The sequence below is a fragment of the Crinia signifera genome, chromosome 9 (genome assembly GCF_055691185.1).
Source record: "Crinia signifera chromosome 9, ASM5569118v1, whole genome shotgun sequence".
Lineage (NCBI taxonomy): Eukaryota > Metazoa > Chordata > Amphibia > Anura > Myobatrachidae > Crinia > Crinia signifera.
In genome coordinates this window covers 26,564,912-26,591,781 of record NC_139225.1, presented here as the reverse complement: position 1 = coordinate 26,591,781, position 26,870 = coordinate 26,564,912, and the positions used below count along the sequence as shown (strand labels likewise).

General features: G+C 45.2%; 1 protein-coding gene across 1 annotated transcript in view; it reads left to right on the top strand.

The window, feature by feature from the left end:
• The window catches only part of LOC146035271 (uncharacterized), a 218,041-nt gene that overhangs the window by 123,708 nt on the left and 67,463 nt on the right, over positions 1–26,870 (top strand). The window contains exons 6-7 of the mRNA XM_083158626.1: positions 1,881–1,949; positions 23,365–23,931. Coding sequence (XP_083014752.1) covers positions 1,881–1,949; positions 23,365–23,931 — 636 coding nt within the window. The remainder of the gene's footprint in view (positions 1–1,880; positions 1,950–23,364; positions 23,932–26,870) is intronic.

The window sequence follows — 26,870 nt, the reverse complement described above, 5'->3', positions numbered from 1 at the left end:
AAATGGCAGTTAGGGGCTGATTGGCTGGTTCTTTATCTTTATGAAATGTATCTCTCTCCAAGGCTTAGGACATATGCCCCAGGGACTGAAAGTGACAGATTGACATTGGCATCGACTTCACCAAAAGTGTAAAACATTTCCCACGCCAACCTTTGTTCTTTTGTTTGTGTCCACCTTGTGCATGTGACCCTGGGGAGGGGGGGTGGGGGCAGCTGGGATTGGGGGGGTCAGTATTTAGTAGTCAGTAGTAACATTTAGCCAATGCCCAGACACATAATATAGGGCTCCTAACTGGTAAGAAAAAACAGGGTATCAGAACGAAGTTCTGTGGCAGCGCTGGGTGAAATATTGTAGTACAATTAATTAAGAGATTGGATGATCTGTACAGATATTTTTATTAAATTGGACAATCTGTCCATATATAAAATGAATATGCAAAAATTAGCATGTACATACACTATAAAATTACAACAATGAAAAAATAATAAAAATAAAATATATAAAGGACACTCTGCCTGCTGGTTTTCATGTATACATGATTGCAATTGGTATTGGGTATCTGGTATAGTTACCAATCCTGATGACAGGAAAATGTTCCAGATTTCAGTATTGAGGGATTTGGTCGATAGGGCCCCAATGGGCTGGTGAGATGGTATAGGTGGTGCTGGACCGCACAGCCAGTGATGTTGGCTGTGCGGTCCAGCACCACCTATACCATCTCACCAGCCCATTGGGGCCCTATCGACCAAATCCCTCAATACTGAAATCTGGAACATTTTCCTGTCATCAGGATTGGTAACTATACCAGATACCCAATACCAATTGCAATCATGTATACATGAAAACCAGCAGGCAGAGTGTCCTTTATATATTTTATTTTTATTATTTTTTCATTGTTGTAATTTTATAGTGTATGTACATGCTAATTTTTGCATATTCATTTTATATATGGACAGATTGTCCAATTTAATAAAAATATCTGTACAGATCATCCAATCTCTTAATTAATTGTACTACAATATTTCACCCAGCGCTGCCACAGAACTTCGTTCTGATACCCTGTTTTTTCTTGTCTTTGATCGGGTCTAACTAACCCGCTAGTGCAGCTGCCTTGCTCATTTCAGCGCCCCTTGGTGGACACTCCCACACAGTGCCCAACCACCCCCTTGTTTTTTCTCCTAACTGGTAATGCTTTGTCAGGCCCGCAGTCTGCTGTTTCCCCACTTCTCTCCTGTCACCCCGGTGCTCCGGTAACATGGTAACAACCAATCAGAATCTACTAATTTCCTTATCACCTTCTAGAAGATAATAGATAGTATCTGATTGGTTGCTATGGGAAACCCTCTGGAGCTGCCTCACCTGCAGTGCACATGGTTTTGTCCATCTAAGAAATATTTTGTCAGAGTGAACTAGAATAAGGGCCTCAGTTCCTGCTGGAGCCTGCTGAAAAATAGCCCTGTTTATAACCTATGTACTACACTGCTCCATAGGGGGCTGCATGGAAGCAATGTTTCTTTTTATAATAAAGAACGACTTTACTCAAAGTTTGTAGCAAAGTTAATAACGTTACATGTCATAGTCCAAATATATTGCACAAATAATGATACCCCTAGTCCCCAGAAGGCTACACGTCATCCATGTACTGTAGGAATGTTGCTATTCGCCATAACTAGGAATATCTGCATCCCACTGACCCGAAACTCTCACTCAACCCAAATTCCTCACCTCTGAATACCGCCACACACTTGCACACCTGTTCCCAACATGTCGGCCTCACACACGGGCCCCTGAGAAGGGTCTATGCTAATTCACCAGGGGCCTGTCTAGGGTTGCCGGTACTGCATTTTATCCCCCTCTCTCTCTCTCTCTCTCTTGTGCAGTTGGCTGCGGGAGAGACCCCGACCGTGGGAGAGGGGCGCAATTCTGCCGCTCAGTCAGCCGTGGAAGAGGTATGTGATGCACCTAATGCACTTTTACAGTGACCTTAGATTCCGGACTTCAAGGTCAACGGAAACATGTTACTGCTTCTACATATACTGTATGTTTATTGACCCCTCGCGTTTAGACCATCTGAGATAGGTGGCACCTATAATGGGAAAGTGCCATCAATTCTGCATATCATTTCAGGAGAACTGTCCCAAAGAACTCAACGGAGAGATATATTAAAGCCTACACTGAGGCTATAAAGGGGGTTATTCTCGTCCGTTCGGGCCCCCTCCTTCAGAAGGGGTCCGATGGTGGGCGTATGTGTATTGAGGCGAGCTCCAGGAGGGCAGAAGGGCAGATGCTCGCTTGATCTCGATATTCAGTATGAATGCAGACTGCAGAGCGGGGATTGAGTATCCTTCTGACTTTTGGGGATTTAAGCAGGAGGTGTTACCTATTAATAAATACAAATATGCCTGTTCCAAGGAGTATCATAGCTAGAACTGTCACATTTCCTACTCTGTAAGGATGATTTCTGCAAGTGAGTGTTGGGGGTGAGGCAATGCTCTGCAGAGGTGAGCAGGGTATTAGTGCAGATATGAACGGACAGGCCTGAGTGTGTCTGGTTACTACACATGTACCTGCAGGAACAGAATTATAAATGTAAGCAAATATATAATAGCTCATTCAAAATGGAATATTATATACTATTCATAATAATAATAATATGGTTGTATTATATATAAGCCTGTATATTTATTATAGAATTCTAAATTTTTAGTTATTGTTGTAATACAGGTGGGGTCTCCCTTATCCGTGTATTTCAAAACTCCAAATATTCCGAAAAACTGTGGGGGGGGGTTCCCCACCACCACCACTACCACCCTTTTTTTTCATACTTACCTCATCCCCGGCCTTCAGGATGCTCTTCAGCGGCATTTCTGGACCCAGGGGTGCACTGCGCGAGTGCGCAGGCGCGCCGGTGACAACCTTGTACCGGAGATGCTGCTGAAGGGGATCCTGAAGGCTGCTGTGGACGTCGGAGGACACCATGGATGTCGGGACTATCGGGGCACCACCAGGGGACCGGATAAGTATGGAAAAAAATATGTTCCAAAATCCGGAAAAATCTCTTATATCTAAATATATAGCGTGGCAAGCGCAGCGCGCCACCGAGCCCGAAGCGTGGCGAGCGGACACGGAATGTATTCCACGGAATTGCATGCAAATGGCATGCGATATCATGAGTCGCTGTGAAACAAAGTGTCCCCTCGCGGGGCTCGCTGCGCTCGTCACGCTTCGGGCTCGGTGGCTCGCTGCGCTCGCCACACTACTTAAAGTCAGCTCCATGCCCTAGTGCAGTGGTTCCCAACCTTTTTTCTCTCCCGTACCCTTTGATTAGGCTTTTCATTTATAAATACCCCCTCCTCTCAATTTGAACTAACCACAGTACTTACAAGTGGAGTGGAAGTGAGCGGTATGTGTGTCCTTATATTAAGAAGAAGCTGAGGAGCAGTGTCAGAACTCTGGGAGGCAATGGAGTCATCTGCCGCCGGGCTCCTGCTCCCAAGGGGGCACCTCTCCTCCCCTGCAATTTTAAATTCATTAATTGATAAGCCATTGATAAGACTTCTGAGTTCTGAAATATGTGTTCTCTCTCTCTCTCTCTCTCTCTATTTATATATATATATATATATGTGTTATATTTCATAACAGACATACAGTATATACAGTTTATACTTTATATACCGGTAAGGTTTGTGTGTGTATCGGGGGGGGGGGGGGGGGGGCAGCAATACACATCTTGCCTCCAGGCAACTGGGACAAACTTACGCTACTGCTGAGGAGTAGTGTGTGGTCAGGAATTGAGTCCCTCTGTGTCTGGCCTCTGGCTGTGTACTGTCTCCGGGGTTCCTGCTAATGCCTGTAAGATTAATGCCACTGCTTCCTCCACCTGTGGCAGTGCAGGTAGCTCCCAGTGGATTGCTGATCGGGCAAAAACATAAGACTCTAATGACGATGCAGACAGAACCGGAAGTGATGTCACGTGATTCGTCTCCATGGCAATGGGACACTTATCCTGGAGACTTCTTCTTCCGCCATTACCAATATTATTTTCAAGTACCCCCAACTGGTCTGCAGAGTACCCCCAGGGGTACTAGTACCCCAGGTTGGGAACCACTGCCCTAGTGGATAGTGGGGGTATGAAATGGATAGTAAATCGCATGCGATCAAGTGGCGCCGTGAAACTACACAAGTACCACTAATATACTAGTGAAGCCGCATTTGTTATCTTTGTGTTTTTTATGCTGACACACAATAGACATATTAGATGACAGTGGGCCTGATTCAGGCAGCCGAGCGAACAGGTAAACGCGACAAGGATTATCTGAGGCTGATGCACAGTCCACGTCTTGTCACGTTGCACATGCTTCCGAGGGAAACTGAGACACCTGTATGCATCTCTGCGGGGAACTCCTAGTAGCACAGAAGTCGTTTGGATCTACCATTGCCTGCTCTTTTCTGTCCTGTATGGCTGTTTCCAGGGAATACAGCCATGCTGCGTAAGTGATTGTAATATGTAATAATTACAGTATTTGGTGATCCCATTTCCAGCTTGTCACCCTGAGGCATTCTGGGATCTCCATCTCCTGCGTTATACAACATCTGTAAGGAATGATATATCACAGTGTATAATCGCAGCAAGTAGCCCATACCATGACACTTGATGACATAGAGGATTATATTTAAACGCAGAGAAATGCTTCGGCTTTCCTTCTGTGTGCTGTAATGCGCCTATATATCTGCATATGAGATGTGCCTAGGGTTTCCTATTTCGGATGATCTGATTGCCGTTAATCTGTCAACTTCTGCTCGGCGGATCATTACCATCAAAACTGATGTTAACAAGCTGACAGCGTATTCATTGAGATTTTATTCATTCTTTGTGACCAGATTTGAATAAAAAATGGAAAAATACCTGGTACTTTTATTATATGTACACCATTAAGGTTTATATTAGCACCCTCTGAATCTTTATTGTTTTATTTCTTGTCTTTTGTATCCTTTCTAATGGGATTCTTTTAGAGGAGCTGCTTTTTCTTATCTGTAGCACATTTTGGGATAATTTTTTTATATATATATATATATATATATATATATATTATATATATATAGGCAGAAACAACATACCTCTACATGAAAATAATGGAAATATCAGGGAAACTGATATGTGATCAGGGTTGAGCTGTGTAGCAGCACCTGTGCTCTCCTGATCGAAGTGTTCCTGATGGTGGATAGGCCCGGTGTGGGCTATGGTAGGGACCACTGTATCTTTCTGGAGTGTTTGTACTATGCTGTGACACCTGTATGCTGCAATGCTGTAACCTTCCTTACTTTTGCTGTTTACCAGCTACAAATAATAATATAATATATATATATATATATGCAGGGCTGGGCAACACCGGCCCTCCAGATGTTAATGAACTACACATCCCAGGATGCCTTGCATCAGTTTCAGCATGGCCACATAGCAAAACATCCTGGGATGTGTAGTTCATTAACATCTGGAGGGCCGGTGTTGCCCAGCCCTGTATATATGGGTCTTACCTAGAACAGAGACTGTAAAGCGGAAATCCTGCCCTGATCACACGGACACACTGACATTCATGTTTTCCAGATTTCCTGGCAGCCTGATGAAGGCCAGGCCCCAGCCCTGAGTATGAGTGGCAGCACCGCCTGTGAGCACTGAGTATCCACTACATTCCGTCACATTATCATAACCCACCGCCCCAGGGAGGAGATAAGATCAAAGGGTGCCATGTATGATTAATGTATACATCACAGGGAACATGTAAATGGGGAGAGTGTTACTGTACTGTCCACCGAATTACTATATATTCCATGTATCCCTGGTATATTTAACTCCAGGATACGGGGGATTATTAGTTCCCCAGAGGGTTTTCTTTGCCTCCTGCTACCTGACATCCATCTTTCTTCTCTTCTCCTCTCTATGAAGTAAATTTACTAAAGCTTCTAAAAATGAAAAGAGGTGGTGTTGCCCGTAGCAACCAATCGGATCTGTCTGTAATGTCTCTGTTGCATCCTAGAATATGATAGATCTAGGTCAAGCTACAGGGAAATGGGGGGGGGGGGGGGTTAGGCTGCTGTTAGAAGGGGAGGGTTCAGTTCCTAACGGAGCCCCTGTCGGGATGCTTTGTGTCGGCATGCCAGGGTTGATCTTTTGATTGCCGACACACTGAGCACCAGGATATCGTATGTATACCCTAGGTTCTAGTGTTTTCTTTTTGACTATGAAAATAGATGTAGCCTCTAAAGCAGGGGACACACTATGGCCCTTATTCAGATCTGATCGCAATGCAAATTTGTTCTCAAAATGGTCAAAACCATGCACACTGCAGGTGGGGCAGATGTAACATGTGCAGAGAGAGTTAGATTTGCGGGAGTAATTTTGTTTCTGTGCAGGGTAAATACTGGCTGCATTATTTTGACACTGCAATTTAGATTTCAGTTTCAACACATCCCACCCAAATTTAACTCTCTCTGCACATGTTACATCTGCCCCACCTGCAGTGCACACAGTTTTTTGCCCATTTTGAGAACAAATTTGTACTGCGATCAGATCTGAATAAGGGCCTATATGTTTGTATTGAACGATATACACGATAGCGATGTCATTAATCATATCATCGTACACATACATAACCAGTATATCGTTAATGATCCATGCCCAGTCGTCTGAACATGCAGTCCAATCTGATGATATCGTCAGCGACTGCATGTTCGGCAGGGGTCCCACGGGTCATAGTTTTTTGGGCACCGCCGTTATCAGCAACGATATCTGCGGAGCCGCATATGGCACAGTGTGTACGGACCTTTAGACAATGATTTGTTGTAGCTTAACATTAGGAAAAAATGTTTTTGTTTTCCTAACCTATCTACTTGTGAGCTGGAGATGTCAACAAACATGTTCGAACCATACAGACAGCAGCCTGGGTACCTGTAACAATGCTGCTTGACCCTTAACACTAAGTAAATACATTTAAACCTATGTCTAATTCCAGAGAAAAATGTGAAAAATGTGACTGTCGTCATCGAGGAATCTAATTGTTTTATAGTGACGGAACCTCTGTGTTTGCATCACCTGCAATGCTGCGTGTATACGGAATGTACCGCGATAGTTATGTGGCAGCACTGCCCCTGTTTGTACATGCTCGTCCTCCCTGGCATGTAACCCTAGATAAGGAAGAGGGATAACATCCCGGAACCAGCCTTGGGTATAGTTTTGCTGAAAGAGAAAGTATTTGGCCACAAGGTAAACACCAGTGATAACTGCGTAGACAACCAGGCCTGCACAGCACTAAGAATATAAATGTGTCACCTGACTTGACGTATTACTGTAATAAACATGGCAGATGGAATGTATAAGGTTCCTTAGCGCAGGTCCCAGCAGCTGCAATGAGTTCAGTGGCATCCAGCACACGGGTTAAACAACGGGCGCACCCCTTCATTACCAATGTTTGTAAATACAACAGGAAAATAAAAGGTCATTTTGTGAATGGCGTCATTTCAGTCTGTTGCCGTCCTGATTCCAACATCGCACAATGGGTACTTTGTACATGATTTCACAGGTGCAGCCGCACCTGAATGACCCCCCTTACCTACAGAAATGAATATTTTCTCCTGCTAGCGAATGCTTGCGAGGGGATGTGTTTGTGAACATATTCCTTCACATGGTACCAATGGGTTTCGGCGTGGGGGGGCGGGGTAATGCGACATTAAGCCGCTTGATAATCAGCAAATGACCACTGCTTACCGAGCGGTGTTGAATCACCCTCAATATATCATTTCAGCATCGGCCGCATATCGGATATTTGCAAAAATAAATGAGCTTTGCAACCGTCTCTTAATCAATTTTACATTGAGTGTCGCCCCTCCACATACTTGCCTACTTTTGAAAACTAGTTTCAGGGAGATTATAGTTGGTAATAGAATTTTTCAAAGCGCCCCATTGAGGGGGCATGTCATGGTCCTCCCAAAGGGCGTGGCTAGTTCCATATATGGAGAGATTGTGAAAAGAGATTGTGAACGTGGCCCCTAGAAGCGTGGGTGTGTACTGCTACATCTGAGAGGAATCTTTTAAAATGACTCATATCCAAATGTAGATGAGCTCCAAAGCAGTTAGTAAGAGATACTATACTTGGTAAAGTGTTCGGAAATGGTGCTGATGATTCAATGTAAATGTATCTATCTCTCATTCCTTTTTTTTTTCCCCAAAAAAATGGAACCGTGTAATGTGGGCTAGGTGAAATGAGGGAGATTGCTAGACTAATGAGGGAGAGAGGGAGATTGCTGCTATGTCAGGGAGTCTCCTGCAGAATGCAGGAGGGGAGGTAACTATGATGTAACAGTGTAATGTGGGCTAGGTGAAATGAGGGAGATTGCTAGACTAATGAGGGAGAGAGGGAGATTGCTGCTATTTGAGGGAGTCTCCTGCAGAATGCAGGAAGGTTGGCAGCTATGCCCCTCTATGTCTGCCATCCCTAGGATGGGGGCTAAATTACTTTTCCATAAATCCGATCATTTGTAATGAGCCTCTGTGGAAATGCTTTGCGGGCCCGTTCTTAGGCGATAATAGAAAATGGTGGTCCGATAAGTCACGGTTGCAGTTGTTTTGGGCTGATGGTAGGGTTCAGGTGTGGCACAGACCTCATGAGGCCATGGACCCCACTGGTCATCAAGGCACCATTCGGAATGGTGGTGGTTCCATAATGTCACGTCACTTGGGTTGGGTCCGCTGGTCCACCTAACCATGTCATTAACCGGTCACTGCTACGTCGCTGTTCTTGGTGACGCTTCGCAGCCTTTCATGCACTTCATGTAACCCCAGAACGATGGCAAATTCCAGCAGGATAATTGCCATGTCATCGGTCCCAACTATTCCAGAATTGGTTCTAGATCACTCTGGAGAGTTCCAACGAATCGACCATTTCTGTGACATGGTGGAGAGGTGGAGGGAAGAGAAGAACTGAGAGATATTTATAATATGAAGTCATGTTTTCTTTTTGCAATGTGCGGAATGCGTGTACAGTATAGGGATTATGAACCACAGAGCTGATACTCTAAACCAATGTATTTAAGAAGCTGCAGATTGCTATAAATCTTCTGTAACGACCACAGGCCCGGGGCATCATGTCCACAATGGAAAGGATCAGGCCCCATTTCATTTTCAGACAGGAAAGAAGAGGGGCGAGTGGGGGGTGGGGGGGGGTTGCTATAAATTTGTGAACCAGGTTAGGGGTCCCTTTGAAGTTTTGTTGTGATGAAAGATAGCAAAATGTCAAAATGGGAAGAAGAAAATAGCCAGAGGCTGGGAAAGTCTGCTCCCTGCGACTGGCTGCTCGCACCCCGGTGTCATTTCTGCGGTTAAAAAAAAAAGTTTTTTTATATTTTATTTTTTTGTCTGACATCACCGGCATCTGCAGCCTAACAGTGCACACGCCCAGCAGGGGGGATACACAACTTCAAATGCTTTCTTCTTTATAGGGTATCTGTGAGGGGCAGGAGTGCAATAAACAGAGTTTGTTTAGTGAGCCCGGCCACACCTGCATTTTGGGCTGTGTTCAGGATTCTAGGAAACAAATAGTAAAAGCCAACGATTCCTAGAGCCTCAGCTTTCCTCGGATGCTGTCCAGCCTGCTTGGGGCAATGGTCGGTGCTCCTGACCATGGTTTTATCCACCTCCTCCTGGTCCTCCTTAGCTTGGACTTGTTCTCCTCAGATGAGGTAAGAGGCTTTGCTGGATCTCATTTATGCCATATAAATGTATATTCTGTATTTCTGGTTTATTCCCCCACCCCCAACTATATTCTAGCTACATAATGAGGGAACGGTGCAATCAGGGAGATTGCTAGACTCTTCAGGGAGTAAGGGAGATTTGTGCTAATTCAGGGAGTGAGGGAGATTGCTGCTAATTCAGGGAGTGAGGGAGATTGCTGCTAATTCATGGAGTGAGGAAGGTTGCTGCTAAATCAGGGAGTGAGGGAGATTGCCGCCATATCAGGGAGTGAGGGAGATTGCTGCTAATTCAGGGAGTGGGGAGATTGCTGCTAATTCAGGGAGTGAGGGAGATTGCTGCTAATTCAGGGAGTGATGAAGATTGCTGATAATTCAGGGAGTGATGGAGATTGCTGATAAGTCAGGGAGTGAGGGAGATTGCTGATAATTCAGGGAGTGAGGGAGATTTGTGCTAATTCATGGAGTGAGGAAGGTTGCTGCTAATTCATGGAGCGAGGGAGATTGCTGCTAATTTTGCTGCTAATTCAGAATCCTCTTCAAACACCTCACACTCACATACAGGGCCATCTCTAATTCCATTGCTCCATATATCTCTAACCTCATCTCCATTCATACACCCTCCCGCCCTCTACGGTCGGCTGATGACTGTCGTCTCTCCTCCACCCTGACCAATGCTTCCCATGCTAGAGTACAGGACTTTGCCAGTGCTGCACCCCTTCAGTGGAACGCACTCCCTCGCTCCATTAGACTCTCCCCGACCTTGCAAAGCTTCAAACGGGCACTGAAAACTCACCTATTCATCAAAGCTTACCCTTCCACTGCATAAACCAGCTGGTTCTCCGGCCCCTTGCCTGTTTACATCCTGCTATCTAACCACCACCCACTCGCTTGCACCTCTTGTAATCTGTCTGTCTCCCCTTCCTACTAGATTGTAAACTCCTCCGAGTAGGGCCCTCTTCCCTCCTGTTGTCAAAGCCCACTTCTCTTTACATTTCACTCACAGCTCTCTTATACTCCAACACTCAGTGACCATCTTCGTCTGCATACTCATCTCCATCATTGGCCTCAAGCCTCTAGTTGTATGTTGATTAAGTCCTCACTACTTACTTTTAAACTGTAATCTGTATTGATCTGTGGCGCTCTTTATTTGTACTGTATTTTTGTCATTTATTCAATGTTATGCCGAGCTTTGTCTCCCTGTATTGTTCCTTTGTACGGCACTGTGAAACACTTGTGGCACCTTATAAATAAAATTATAATAATAATGGAGTGAGGGAGATTGCTGCTAATTCAGGGAGTGGGGAGATTGCTGCTAATTCAGGGAGTGGGGAGATTGCTGCTAATTCAGGGAGTGATGGAGAATGCTGATAACTCAGAAAGTGAGGGAGATTGCTGATAATTAAGGGAGTGAGGAAGGTTGCTGCTAATTCATGGAGTGAGGAAGGTTGCTGCTAATTCAGGGAGTATCCCTGACAATCAGGGAGGGTTGCCAAGTACTGTATGATTATTGGTGATACATGCTGTGACTGTACTGCTGTTTTTAGTGTCTGGAAACAAAATCCTGTATACTATTATTAGATCTCAGTGTTTTTGCGCTAGTATAATCCACATCCTTATTGTGTCCTATGCCGATATGTAAATGAAATGTGTACAGTCACATAAGCTTTAATGGTTTTATGAGTCTAATGCTGTGTACACACGGGTACAATCCAGCATGAGATTTTGACTATATAGTCAAAATCGCATGCAGATCGTATAGGTTTTTTACCTTGCGATCCCGATGCGCGCTCCCGTGACAGCACAAATCGAAACCCAGATAGACAGGGCAGCAATGACTATATAGTGCACATCTAATGCTGATAGCATCAATTGTATGTAAAAAGTACAGAGTTAGCAAGGATTGTATAGCAGTCGAATCTTAAGTCGAATAGCAAGGGGATCTCACCGTGTGTACACACCATAACACCTCACATGGAGGTTCTAGGACCGCTGTGGTATACAGGTATATTATTATTATTATTATTATTAATGAATGTACATTACTGTGCAAATGTTTTAGGCAGGGGTGAAATAAATGCTGCAAGGTAAGACTGCTTTCCAAAATAGAAGTGTTAATAGTTAATTGTTATCAATTAACAAAATGCAAAGCAAATGAAAAGAAGAGAATCTAAATCAAACCAGTATTTGGTGTGATCACCCTTTGTCTTCTATAAAGAATCAGTACCTCTAGGTACCCGAAGACAGTATATGAGGGAACTCATGATAGTACCGGCTTGTATTTCGGACACCATTACTCCTGACCAAATCTTCACAATTGGGGGTACTATTGTGTGACAACTCTTCCTTGTGAGACTGCTGTTCCTTTATAAAGTACGGTAGGTAGGTATCAAAGCCGATATTTATATGATCAAAGAACAATAAGTGAAAAGCGTAGGTTACGTATTATGTCCGTAACCTGTGTACCCTTTATTCCTAGCTACGTGCGAACAAAACGTAGCGCAGCGTAGCGTACCTTTATCGTGTATTATACACGAAAGAACCAATGCATTAATAGGAGATCCCTTCGCAGTACTTTGTCTCTAATCTGCGAATACAATTTAAAGGACAATGTCCGTAATACACCTTATCGCTAGATGCGAATAATGGACGAGTCCACGGTATAAAGGTGAGGAGATAGATTCTCCGTAAACAGTGTATTTAGTCCCTAATGGACAAAAGGGGATTACAGAAATAAGAATATATACAGAGTAACACGTGATACACTTATCTAACAATAATAAGTACTTTAAAAACACTTATAAAGATGCAGAAACAGATACAATCATAATCAGCCACATTACATAAAACGGGAATACAAATGTTACCGTCAGGGAAATAGCGCAGCGCAGTCCGGTCGGAGCTCGCTATATTCAGATTGAACTATAGCCCGGGTTAATGGTGAGGGGATTCATCAGCAGTTCCAAAATAAGAGAAAGAGCCAGCAAAGGGATGGCTATCTTATAGGGTCAGAAGGGGGAGGACAAAGGCCATTCCTATTGGTCAGGGTTCGAATGTCCAGTCCTCAGTGATTGGGCAAGGTATTACATCTGGCTTGGAGACGTGCATGGGGGGATGGGGGGGGAAGGGTACTTGGGTGTCCTTTTGTTTGCTGGCATGTCGTCGGGGGTCGTAAAAAGCAACACAAACTAGTTACAACTGCATTCCTTTGTCTCATACAGGACACATGATAAAAATACATATAATAGGTATTTTGTCCGTAATTATCAGACCATGGGACTTGCGAATATTTGGCTGTGACCAGAATGCTGTGTACGGGACACTGAACATAATGATACCAAACATGTACAGAAACAATCGTGTATTTCTAATTAACCTATGTGTAGTGCACTAATCCTTTAATTAACTATATTTTATTTAGTGTTAGTGGCATTATGAATTTATGTGTAATAGTATGGCTGCGCTTCTGGTCCACTTTGTCACACAGACTCGGGTATGTATACTTTATTTGCGCAACTCTGCGAACCAAAATGGCGGCCATACTATCCTAAAATGGCGTGTATAAAACTCGACATTGACAGTCCACCCTTTGACAGTAAATATAAAACTGTCACAGTACAAACATTTTTCCTAATAACACAGAAATTCATAATCCTAACAGAGAAATTTGGGATCAGTGAGTCAAACATATAAGGGGAGTAAACCATCTGCTCTTTGGCCAATCCAGGATCATGGATAAATGAGGGGCCACATTTATCGAACAATCTACTCAGGGTGACGAAGGATAATGTACAAATCTTGGGATAAAAACAGGGGAGGTTACACTATATACAATTGTTTTTCAGATATGGCATCCTTTGGTAGGCATTGTTTGTGACAACAGACCCTTGAACTCTTTGTTGTCTCTCTTTTTGGTATGCTTTTAAGTATGCTGGTATTATCACTATCAAACATCCGGTCCTGGGTAACGTGTCAAGCTTATAGATTCTACCTTGACCTAAACTGGGACGGGTAACACACTCTCAGAACTCTGTATCGTCTGTCCAATACCTGGCAGCAGTGCGAAAGCAGTATCCTTGACTTTGAAGATAAGAACGGATAGTGGGGGGGAGACAAGAATAGGACCCAAAATAATGGAGAAAACTGAGAAAGGAAAAAAACTTGTTAGTGATCCTTCCAACCTGTTACCAGTGGGGTGTGTCACAGTCCCTTTTGTAGCTTGTACAGGTTGCTTGACCTTAGCTGCTCTCCAGTCCTCCGGAATGGTGCCTCTAGCGATTTCTTTCTTTCGCCCTTGAATGTAAGGACCTTCTGGGTTTCTGGTCTTTTGGCAGTAGGACGAACGTACCCGAATCTCTCTTTCTGCGACTTTGTTATTGAGGTAGTGCTGGTCAACAAGACTATCAAGCAACCTGTATATGGCAAAGCAGGGGAAACAACAACATCTCCTGGTTCATGGTTATGACAGTTCACAACAGGTGTCAACAAAGTCCTTTTGCTGCAGTTTTCCAGGTGTGGATACATCATTTGCATTATTTTTCGTGGTGTGGTCTAGGATCTCCTTGTGGGATTACCATAACGTGTGGCTGCCCGCCAAGCAATGTTTCGATGGGGACAAATGAGGTGGAGTTCTGAGAGTGATTCTACTACTACAAAAAGAGATTGTGGGGTGTACCATCAGTCCCTAGAGGTTTACACATGACTTAAAATCTTTCATACAGTATATACTTGCATACTCAGGGGTGCTTCTGGGCTGCCATATCTATACACAAAAACGTCAACACATATATATAAAAAAATAAGTAAATAAATAACTAAAACGCTTCTAGAGTGGACTGTACAAAGTCGATTTGTATTACCTGCAGAGGATCCTGCTGGAGGAGGGATGTGGAGATGGCTCTGTGGGAACAGCCGTTCCTATTTCTTTCCCCAGACAAGTAAGGCATGACCCTGTCGTCTTACCTGTCTGTGGGCCCACCAGTAATTTCGGACTAATTTTCCACATACCTTCCCTGTCAAGACAAGTCAGGCCATGGGCTATCTCTGCCCTGACAGTTTGGCATGTTCTCAGAGTCACTGGTTTTCCTTGTCCATCTTTCTATTCCTGTCCACATCCCTTCGGCTTCCAGACTGCTTCTCCTGCAGGGGACACAAATCTTGTATTTCTATGTGAATACACTGACATTTACAGGGGGAACACAAACATTATCCGTAGAGCGCATGGCTCACCCAGCTGCCTTGCCAGCGTGTTCATTATCAAGTGACACTTAATCCTTATCGAAGGTGTGGGCTTTACACTTGATAACAGCCACTCTGTCCGGCAGCTGTGTGACTGTCAGGAATCTTTTAAACTTACAACGCTTGCGCCACTGGAGTGCCAGCTACTGAAACAAACATCTCTGAGGCGCCATAGGGCCTAAGATCTTCTGCATTACCCCAACAAACGTACTTGGAGTCGGCATGAATATTGGCTGTTTTTCTCTCAGCCCGCAGTACTACTAATAAGGCTGCTGTTGCTGAGTGAGACGTCCAATGGGTTCAGCCTCTACTATGCCTTTTCCATCTATTACGGTATAGCCAGTGTACAATTTTCCCCTCTTAGTGTTGTGGAAAGAATGAGGGAGAGAAAGAAAAAAAAATGAATTACCTCTTCCAATGGGTTGTTACCACCCTTTGGGGGCATGCTGCAAAGGTCTGATTCAAACATGTCATGCAATCATATTCGTCTCGGCTCCCACTAAATTCCACCATTCCAGCAACCTCAGCACCAATCCACCCTTTGTGCCTTGGAGGGCACACCTGGTAAGAGTGTTGCTGGGTTTACAATATTACCCATTTTACTGGTAACATTTATAGAATTCATTAATGCAAGTTCCCATTTAGTGAACTTGGCTGATGAATATTTTTCACATGTTTAGGCAGAATTTTAGGAGTGTCCAGACTATATGAGGAGCATAACCAGTTAAAACACACCCCAACACCACATTCTCAGTTTTGTTTACCGGTAGTGCTATGGCAACTACACTGTGTAGACAAGTAGGAAGTGCTCGAGTAACTGGGTTTAATTGTACACTGCAGTACGACATTGGTCAGGCTGGCATCCAGTGGTGTAGCTAGGTGCCACGGTGCCCGGGGCAAGGGCATGTTTTGCGCCCCCCCCCCCCCGATTTGTAGTAGGTGGGGCTCTTGCGCGGCGAAAAGGCCTTACTTGTTGCCAAGGGGACTGACCTTGCTTGTTGCCAAGGGAGCTGACCTTGCTCGTTGCCAAGGGGACTCACCTTGCTCGTTGCCAAGGGGACTGACCTTGCTCATTATATACAACATATACTTCGCACAGTAGTACCCCTTATAAACATTACACCACACAGTAATGACACTTATACACTTAATGCCACAGTACTAGTGCCTTTTTATGAAACTGCTCCTTTGCTAGTCAACCAGAATGAGGGCCATAATGCCCAGAGTAGTACCCAAAAAAGATAATGCACAGGGTAGTGCCCAGTACATATTCCAATGGAGCCACCACCATCGGGTGCGCCGTTCGCCAGGACATGTCCATTGCCGGGAATGGGGCACACAAGCGTTTAACTCACATGCACGCCATTTGCCAGGAGCTCTATCTCTAGTGCCCAATACATATAATGCCCCAGAGTGCCCAATACATATAATGCCCCAGAGTGCCCAATACATATAATGCCAAGAGTGGTGCCCAATACACCATATTGCCCAGAATAGTGTCCAATACATACTGTATGACACTTCCTTTTCTTAAATGTGCAGCGGCCAGCCTCTTCCCTAGTATAAGTTACCTCCTCTGCTGCAGTCAGTGCCTCCTCCCGGCAGCCAGATCCTTCTCCCGTCAGCCAGCCAGCTTCTTCTATCCTCCAAGTGTCTGTAGGAGCAGCAGCTTTCGGCTCCTCTCTCCTCTCTAGTCACTGCAGCCATGTCTCCTCACTGTGAGGGCAGCATCATGGTCAGTGAGCGATCCATGATGCTGTCTATTTAGAGCCGCTGCTGCGCCACATGTGCGGCGCGCTGAGCCCGCTGCCTGTCATATTTTGACAGGAGCAGGCTGCGGCGCCAATCAGCAGTGGTGTCAGGAAGGGGAAGGGTAGCGCCTCTCTTGGCGACAGGAGTAAGCTAGCGTGTGGGTGGGTGAGCGGGGCGGGCGGGTGGTGCCGGCTGGCTGCAGTAAGCTAGCGGGTTGGTGGGTTCAGCAGGTGGGCGCCAGCAGGAGTCTAGCACGGTCGCACAGTGCACTCTGTGTCTGACACCGGGCAGAGCAGGCGAGCAGGGCGGGAGAGCCGGCGGCAGAGAGCACAGCTCCGGCGCCAGGTGACATCCCTGCGCCTGGAGCTTGTGCTCCACCGGCTCCGCCCTAGCTACGCCTCTGCTGGCATCACCAGGTTTCTTACGTCACTATATCTGTCGCCCCCTCAGCAGGTCTAGTATTCCAAATCACATGGTCTCTTGTGTCAGTCATACCCATGGCAAAGGCTGTAATCAGGCCTGTTTCTCCTTCTTTACTCTCCACATCTGTCTGTGAAGACATGGGTTTTGTGATTGCACCTATTTATATGTAAATACGTTTTACAACCATTTTCATTCTCTGTTGAAGGGGAATGCTTTGTGCACTACTTGGACTGCTTTTTCACAAGATGGTGGCTGTGGTTGCCCTGGGTAACATAAGGAGCAATGCTTAAGGTTACTGGGACTTTGTTCAAAATTTACTGAAAAATATATTTTGTGACTACTCGCTTTATGGGGTACCGCATATTCACAATAGTTCTTTCTCGGCTGGGAGTGCGACAGATTTTTCGAGCTATTTTTCTATGATTTGTGGGTTTATGGTTACTAATGTGTCCCAGATTTCCCCCTCCTCCTCTCCCCCCTGTTCAGGCGCAACCGCAATCTGTCCTGAGATACCTTATGTCCTGCCTCAGGAGGATACACCAGAAGTTGTCTATCGCCATCTGCTGGTGTTGTGAATGAGCAAAGGACATAACAATAGATCATTGACCCATTGTATTGGTATCAACCCATTTGTGGGCTGTAAGGACAGTGTGCGATCCCGCAAGACCCGGGGGAGGGGCTTTGTGGCTCTCTAAAGTTTCTGGAACAGAAGAGTAGGGGAAGAGAAAAAAAATGGAAAAAGAGAGAGAGAAAAACTCAAAAGGGTAGAAAAAATTAATGACAGTAATGTGTACATTTATTTCAACAGAAAATTTCTCTTTTATTTGGATGACACCAGGATTTGGCACTATGGGGGGAATTGGCTCTCAACTATTTGGTTCTTACCCTTTTCAACTCCTGTTCTGATCTGTAAGCCCTCCCTCCTTTCTCTTTCCCAGTGGGGTTGTGAATATGGGCTGTGTCTAGGGGTATTTAGCTAAAAGTTCTCATTTGGGAACCTTGTTATTTCACAGGGTATTTTTCCAGCTCAACCTCAGGTTTCAAATGGTGAAGCTGTACTTTGGGGCGCTATGCTCTTTGTTTTTAAATGGGTTTCTATTTGAAGCTATCGTTGCCATTAATCCTGTGTCCTGCCCATCTTTAGTTCAAAGGGAACTCGGTATTTGTGCTGTAGTTTTTGCTACCTTAGATGGGTTAAAAAAAAATCTATAACAGTACAGTGCAGCATTAGTCATGGGGGTATATCTAACAATTTTGCATCTAGTTCGTGCATACTGGTCCTGTTGTCTCTAAGTTATGAATTCTCTGGAGTCCAGCAGCAGACATAACTTATATTTCAAGGTAGTTCTGTAATTTGAAGGTCAATCGTAGCCGCTGCAGTCAATAAGGCAGAGCATTTGATATGCAAGGGCCCGATTATGATCTCTATTTGTTTTACCAATGGGTAATGCTGCACTTTTCCTGTTACCCCAATTGTAACTGCTATTTGCTTGGCACAACCTAGACCAGGAGGGAATGTTGTTAACGGGTTTGATAAAAAAAAACTTTTACATTTAAACCATTTCACTTACCCATATCTGAGGCTCCTCCCTCAGATATTGTCTTACGTTACCTGGTTGTGGGGTGTATGTGTGTCCTACTCCCTGTTTGCATATATGTGTCATGCTTAGGGCGGCGTTGGCTACTAGGTGGGGCTATGGCTATGTGTTGAGACCTACCTGTCTTCTCCCATTGTGTCTCCCAGTTACTTACATATGTGTTATGTTTCCTATGGTTACTTACCCTGCAATGTCTAGCTATGTGTCCTTTGTTTCCACATTTGAAACATACAGTTTGTTTTTGTCTTACCGTGTCTTGCCTTGGGTGTGGTATGTTATTGGTTGGATCCTTACTAAAAGTGTGACTATCGGCTGTTATCAGTTTCTGCATGCCGTTTGTCTGTCTTTCTGTCATAAATCGTTTGTCCAGATCAATAGCAGATTTCTTTAAAGTATGTATTGTCATCTGTCTGCAGTTGGGGTGAATGGTTTCTATGCTGGTTCTCAAATTTTCCCTAAGACCTTGTATCAGCACAGAGACAATCACTCCCTTAAGATGTATGTTGTCCCTGGGGTCGGGGATACCAGAGTGTTTTGGCAACGCCTGCAAAGCACGGTTGAAATATATGCTGGCAGACTCACCATCTTTTTGTTTGATGGTGAACCTCAGAGTATTTTCAACCGTCGCTGGGAAATATACACCCAATTGTATATTTATTAGGTGTATATTTTCCTGGTTGCCCTGTTCAGTTAAGATCTTATCGCGCTCCACACCACTGTCCCGAATGAATTTCGGGACATCTATGTGTGAAGGGAGGCAAGCTCTCAACATGCATCGCCAATCCTTATTGGTGGGCTCATTTGAATTTCCTCTTTCCCTTACAAATTTCTGACACTTTGCCAGATCTTTGCTGGGATCAGGGAAATTTTTGATGATTATGACGTTCCAATCGTGTCCACGTATTGTGCATGTCGCTATCCTTTATAGGCATTACCTCATCCCTGTCTCCCCGTCCACAAGGAGGTTCCACTGTGTGCAGAGGGGGGGGGGGGGGGGTTCACTCCCCCCTGCACCATTGGACAACATCCCAGGAATAACTATCTCAGTGCTGTGTTGTGTGTACTTACCTGTGTCTCCAATTGTGTTCCTGGCATCAGCCATCTCCTCGACCAGAATGGCAGCAGCAGCTTGGGCTGCCTCAGCCTCTCTCTCCTGTCCGCTAGCTTCGCAAGGGATGGCTGACGTCAGGAATCCCTCCTGTGGATCAGTATCTTGCTTATAGGGGGTAAAAACAGTACACAAGTTATTCATTTTCAGGTTATTTTTGGTTTCACTTTGGACTTGAATTGTTCCCTTTTTTACATATTGGGGAGTAGAAACATTCGTATTCCTGTGGCTGATTATACTTGCATCTGACAGATAACTATGTTCCCTTTGGATTGTACTTTCCTTCTGCCACAATTTTAGACATTCATTCTGTTCAACTCTTTCCTCGAGTGGCAAGAGCAAACATATCTGATCTCTAACTGCTGATAAGATTTCTGGATCAAAACTACCAACACTGGGAAATTCTAACTTGCTGCCCTGAGTCATTTCCTTCCATTTATTTAAGTAAACAACTGCTCGTTCACCGTGCTTCAACACATTATGAATGCCGCCAATCCTTGTGGTCGGCGTAATTCCTCCCTAGGTAGCACGGCCCCTTGGTGCGAGCTACGGTTCCCCCTTAAGGGAATTTATAGGTTCACTTCAAAGGGCCGGTGGGTCGTTTATCAGTGAGTAGCTCCCAAAACACTCCTCCTCAGCGACCTGCAACGGTCCCACACTTAAGCGAGGCGCGCAGGGTACGAGGTAATAGTACTCAATCACCAAGTCTTTCGGCTAGTAGCGAACTGCTAGTCAACTTGCAAGGTGCGGCCAAATTTTTCCAGAACACAACAAAACTTGTTTTTCCTGTATCCTCAAAAACTGGTATTTCTAAAGCAGCTGATCAGATCACTGGGTTCCGATTTAGCTTCTTGTACCCTCCCGGTGAATCAAAATAGGTAGGTCCACGGAAGGGGCAGTTCCTATGGGCACGTCGTCACGTGCACCTTGTCCTACACCGGACTGTCCTACACCGGACTGCGCTACTACGCTGAGTCGTGTCGTCACACACCCGTTCACCTCAGTGATTGTTTCACACTGGGTGCTAGTTACACCTTGGTCTTACGCTCAAACTTGAAATATTTCTATACAGAAAATCTTCCCAGGTTGGTAGTTTCTCACTAGATACTTATGCAGGTATAAATCCCTTTTAATGGCTATAGGAATCTATTAAAATAATGCTTAAGTTGCTTGTTTTGGGGAAAAATGAACAATAAAAGAAAAACTTATTTTCTCTTATTAATTACCGCTTTATCCACAGTATGTTACTATACTGTTTTAAATAAAGCTAGTGATTAATACTGTTCACCTTTGGGTTCCTATGTGTGCTGCATGTGCAGTGCCAGTGAACAGCCACGTATGTACGTGCGTTTGTTAAACCTGTTCACAGGCCGCCGATGAATCGGCCACCCACGTGTTCTATAGTGTATTTGCAAGGTCGCGTTCGGGTTTCGCTGTACGCAGTAATTGCGCATAAATATGGAATAAATCCCTTAACTCCGTCCGAAAGTTACGTATAAAGATGCGAAATAAATCCCGAACTTAATCCGTAAATTACGTACAAAGATGCGAAAATTTCCCAATGTAAGCACGTGCGCGCGCACCTTGCGTAATACACAATAGACGCTTCACGTTACTGTAAAAGGCCCAGAACTTATCGCCACGTGGCGGAGTCCCTGGCCCTGCAGTAACTAACAATAAAAGTTATAGTTTTGCACAGAAGGGATCCTCTATGTACTATAATAAACACAGGCCTTTGTCTCCACGTGTGCGAACCTTATCGCACGTGGCACATATACTGTAATGAACAAGCAACTCAAGACACTATACCCCGTTAAACTACTTGTGGCAGGCAGAAGTACAGTTTACTAAACACTTAAATATACTTTAAAACACGTGGCTTAATGTTTCCTTGGATTTCACTTATTGTACTTCGGGTTCAAACGCTAGCACCTCTCGAACCCTGCACCGCCGCGGACCTGGCCTATCCAGCAATGGTTAAATAATCACTTCCACCCTTTTGCTGGTATAGGTCAAGCCGCGCGTTTGGTACCGAGTTCTAGAGTGTGAAACGGCCGGACGCTAGCCCCCAATTATCAAAGCCGATGTTTATATAATCAAAGAACAATAAGTGAAAAGCGTAGGTTACGTATTATGTCCGTAACCTGTGTACCCTTTATTCCTAGCTACGTGCGAACAAAACGTAGCGCAGCGTAGCGTACCTTTATCGTGTATTATACACGAAAGAACCAATGCATTAATAGGAGATCCCTTCGCAGTACTTTGTCTCTAATCTGCGAATACACTTTAAAGGACAATGTCCGTAATACACCTTATCGCTAGATGCGAATAATGGACGAGACCACGGTATAAAGGTGAGGAGATAGATTCTCCGTAAACAGTGTATTTAGTCCCTAATGGACAAAAGGGGATTACAGAAATAAGAATATATACAGAGTAACACGTGATACACTTATCTAACAATAATAAGTACTTTAAAAACACTTATAAAGATGCAGAAACAGATACAATCATAATCAGCCACATTACATAAAACGGGAATACAAATGTTACCGTCAGGGAAATAGCGCAGCGCAGTCCGGTCGGAGCTCGCTATATTCAGATTGAACTATAGCCCGGGTTAATGGTGAGGGGATTCATCAGCAGTTCCAAAATAAGAGAAAGAGCCAGCAAAGGGATGGCTATCTTATAGGGTCAGAAGGGGGAGGACAAAGGCCATTCATATTGGTCAGGGTTCGAATGTCCAGTCCTCAGTGATTGGGCAAGGTATTACATCTGGCTTGGAGACGTGCAGGGGGGGGGAAGGGTACTTGGGTGTCCTTTTGTTTGCTGGCATGTCGTCGGGGGTCGTAAAAAGCAACACAAACTAGTTACAACTGCATTCCTTTGTCTCATACAGGACACATGATAAAAATACATATAATAGGTATTTTGTCCGTAATTATCAGACCATGGGACTTGCGAATATTTGGCTGTGACCGGAATGCTGTGTACGGGACACTGAACATAATGATACCAAACATGTACAGAAACAATCGTGTATTTCTAATTAACCTATGTGTAGTGCACTAATCCTTTAATTAACTATATTTTATTTAGTGTTAGTGGCATTATGAATTTATGTGTAATAGTATGGCTGCGCTTCTGGTCCACTTTGTCACACAGACTCGGGTATGTATACTTTATTTGCGCAACTCTGCGAACCAAAATGGCGGCCATACTATCCTAAAATGGCGTGTATAAAACTCGACATTGACATAGGGTACAAATTTATAGTTTACAGGGTGCTACCGAAAACCCTAGCACTGGCCCACTTCTCTAAAACCATTTAAGCCGTGCTCCTCTGGAGAGCACTGTAGGGTGTACTACTGCCCTCATGTGGTGGAATTTACTAATTTATAGGAAGTAGGCTGTGTGTGTGAGAATTGTACTTTTTTCCATGTACAGTGATGCTGAATTCCGCAATGCTGATTAATATATGTTATGTGGTGTCTTTTTCTATAGGGTCTTCTGTCAAACGCATCTCAGAAGGAGTCAGTGGGACATGGACTGTTCACTGAGCAAACGGTGTCTCACAAGTACCTGAGCGAGTTGGACTTGTCGGCTCTGAAAGAAGAAGGCTTCATTCCTGCTTCTGGCCAAGGAACACTTTATCTCCCTGGAGCCACGGGGAAGGCCACAAAGAAAGATGAGCGGCTGAAGAAAGTGGATCCAGTGGAGGAGAACATCACTGCAGACAAGGAGGAGAAAAGTTCTGTCCTGACCGAACATCTTCCCACTGACAAGTCCACAGGTGACATCCTAGACCTCACCAAAAATCTCACATACATCAAGCCTAGTCCGTTTCCGACGGTGGTGAGGAACACATCTAACGGCCAGCTGCCCAGTCCTACAACCACGCCACAGAGGACTAATGAGACAATGACCACAAGGCCAACTTTCACCACCAGCGACAGCGACTCAGTGGGGGGATCGGGGGAGCCCGGAGGTCTCCAGGTGTATAATTATCCTACAGGTGGAACGCTAAAGAAGACGCCTGTTCGGGGGTATCCAGGACCTCGCGGTCCTCCTGTGAGTAATGAAACCTCTCTCGCAGAATTGTCCTAGTACGTACATGGCCCATACATATATATGGAGGATTATGGTTCTGACAAGGCATAAGACAGATATGGAAACATCCTTCCTTCCCTGTTGCAAAATCCTAATATTACTGGGGAAGTTTGGTGGCCCAGCGGTTAGCACTGCTGCTACAGAGCACCGAGCTGCTGGTTTCTGTGTGTTCTCACTCACGTTCAATGTTCTGGTTATTCTCCAATGGTGCTACTGACATTCATTGGCGCCATAAAAATAAAAAGATAATTTAATAAGAATTAGAAAATAAAGATGATATTGATTGTAAGGCACCAGTGTGTTAGGTAATCTACAGAGAATAGAGAGATTTGATTTTTAAGATTGCAGATCTGCATGAGCGCACACTGTCTGGCCGAACTGTGCTGCAAAATGGGTTCATCGTAACTGTAGTAGGGAAGGATGGCCATTGACCATCGATGATTCAAAATCATCGATGGTTTATGGCCGATGTCGAATACTTTTGCAATCGATGGGGGAGAACCAGATGGTTTCCCTACATCGATGGCACAGCAAAACCGATGGGTTTTTTCCCCCTAAAGGGCCGGGACACGGCGCATAGCTCCGCCCCCAACACCTGTGAAGCCCCACCCACATGTTTTGATTGGCCCACAGGCCAATCACTCACACATAATAGATGACCATCAATATGTAAACTATCGATGGTCACCCATTGCATAGTTTTACACTATTGATGGTGATGTGCACTTTTGCCATGGCAAAGGCACCAATGGCCATCCCTAAACTGTAGGTCAGGGGCTGGCAACCCGTGGCACTCCTTCAACTGTGGAACTAAGCCTCCCAGCATGCCCTGAAGCAGTTTTGCTTTTACGGTATGCTAAAACATGGCAGGGCATCCTGGGATGTGTAGTTTCTCAGCAGCTGTAGCGCCACAGTTTGCCTACTCTTGGTATAATGCATTATAGACATAGGGAGTTATTTAGATCAGGGTTGCCTACCCTCCCGGAATGGCTGAGAGGCTCCCGAAAATCGGGTCCCCCCCCCCCACGATGTGCTGCTGAAAGTCTCCTCTCAGGGCTTCTTCCGGAGAGGAGACTACAAAAGTAGGCAACCCTGATTTAGAGTCATTCGCATCCCCATGTGTTTGCACAACCGATGTTGGGCACTTCCCATGGTTTCATGGGCGTTCCCATGGTAATCGGCCCGTGAGGGGGGCGATCAGCTGACATCACCAATGTCAGCTGCCCAACCAACTTCCTGGCGAATGTGTAAGCATAGGCGCCGAAACCGAGCACCCACGGGCCATGGCAGCGGGGTCCCAGCAGCGGATATGCGGTCAGCAGTGGGGGTCCCTGCGGCGGATGGGAACTAGTAGCAGTATTAATACCGCTGCTAGTTCCCATTGTCTGCAGGGACCCTGCTGCTGACGGCATATCCGCTGCTGGGACCCCGCTGCAGCGATGCCGCTGCCAGGATCCACAACGGCGAGCAGCGGGTGAGTCCCGGGGAGGAGGGGTCTGTGGGAGCACCCACTGGACAAAAAATTAAATCGGCGCTCCTGTATGTAAGGTGACCTGAGGGTCTCTTTAGATATGCGTGCACTCACCACATCATTCGGAGACCATCGAATGATGTGGGTGTTGCCACATAGGGCGGTATTCAATGTGAATACCGGCGACGTGCAGCGAATCCTGTTTAGGATTCGCTGCACATTCGCCACTGGTCACCGCGTTCCGGAGCCTCGCCGGCTCCGGTATTCAACGAGTCAGGGGCTCGCTGCCCCTGACCGGCGAATATGAGCTTCTGCGGCGAACGCCGCAGGGAGCCTGAGGACGGTGGCAGGCAGGGAGATGGAAGTCTCCATGCCTGCCCCACAACGTTTGTTCGGGGGGAGGTGGGCTCCCCGGGTGCCAGGCAGCACAGGCTGCCCCCCGGGGGTGCCAGCAGGGGATTGGGCATCTTCACTACACCCGATCATGAATATGTAATGATCGGGCGAAGTGAATATATGAATATATAATGAGCGGCTCAGCTCCGGCCCCCTGCTGGCTGGTCTGTGTAAAAAATAAATTAAAAAAAAAACTATTTTTTTAAATTAAATATATATTCATGTGCTTACAGCACATGAATAAAAATAGCATGCCCCTCCTCAGAATAAAATTCCTGATTTTTTTACACCAATTGTAAAAAACAAAACACTTTATTTTAAAAGTTCACCTTCCACTTCACCATAAAAAGATAGCGATTGCTACTCGGTGAATCATGGCGAAAAAAACCTTGAAATGTATTCGCCATCTGGTCATTGAATAGGGTGATTCACCGTTTTAGTCAGAAATTCGCCTTACAGCACAAAATCGCCATAAAAACCTGGCGAATCAGCCTCATTGAATACCGCCCATAGCCTGCAAATGGATGTTTATGTTAAACATGCATTCGTAGCCAGTGCGTACAAATGCGGCGTGCGAGGGCAGGGGCGTGTGGGCGGACCAGCATTCGGCAGGCGGCACGTGGGGGACTCGCAAGGCTGCGAATTTGCAGCGAATCAACCAGAATAACCCCCATAATCCTGTGCTGCCAAAATGTGACTAGACAGTGTACACCCTGACCCCTTGTGGTAAGAAACGAGAATGCAACAAGATTAAGTTATCTTCTATGTATGTCATCAGAAGGGGTACAACATACTGTACATACACATGAACAGTAACTAATAAAACAAAAACAAAAAACAAAAACGTTAGTGGCAGTGAGGAGATGACGGTATAAGTGACGGAAGGAAAATCACAAGAGGAGAGAAGGGCCCTGCTCGTGAGAGCTTTTACTAGTCTCGAGCAGTGGTTCTCAAACTTGGTCCTCAGGACCCCACACAATTCACGTTTTTCAGGTCACCTGGCAGGTGCACATGTGAATTCATTACTGACTGA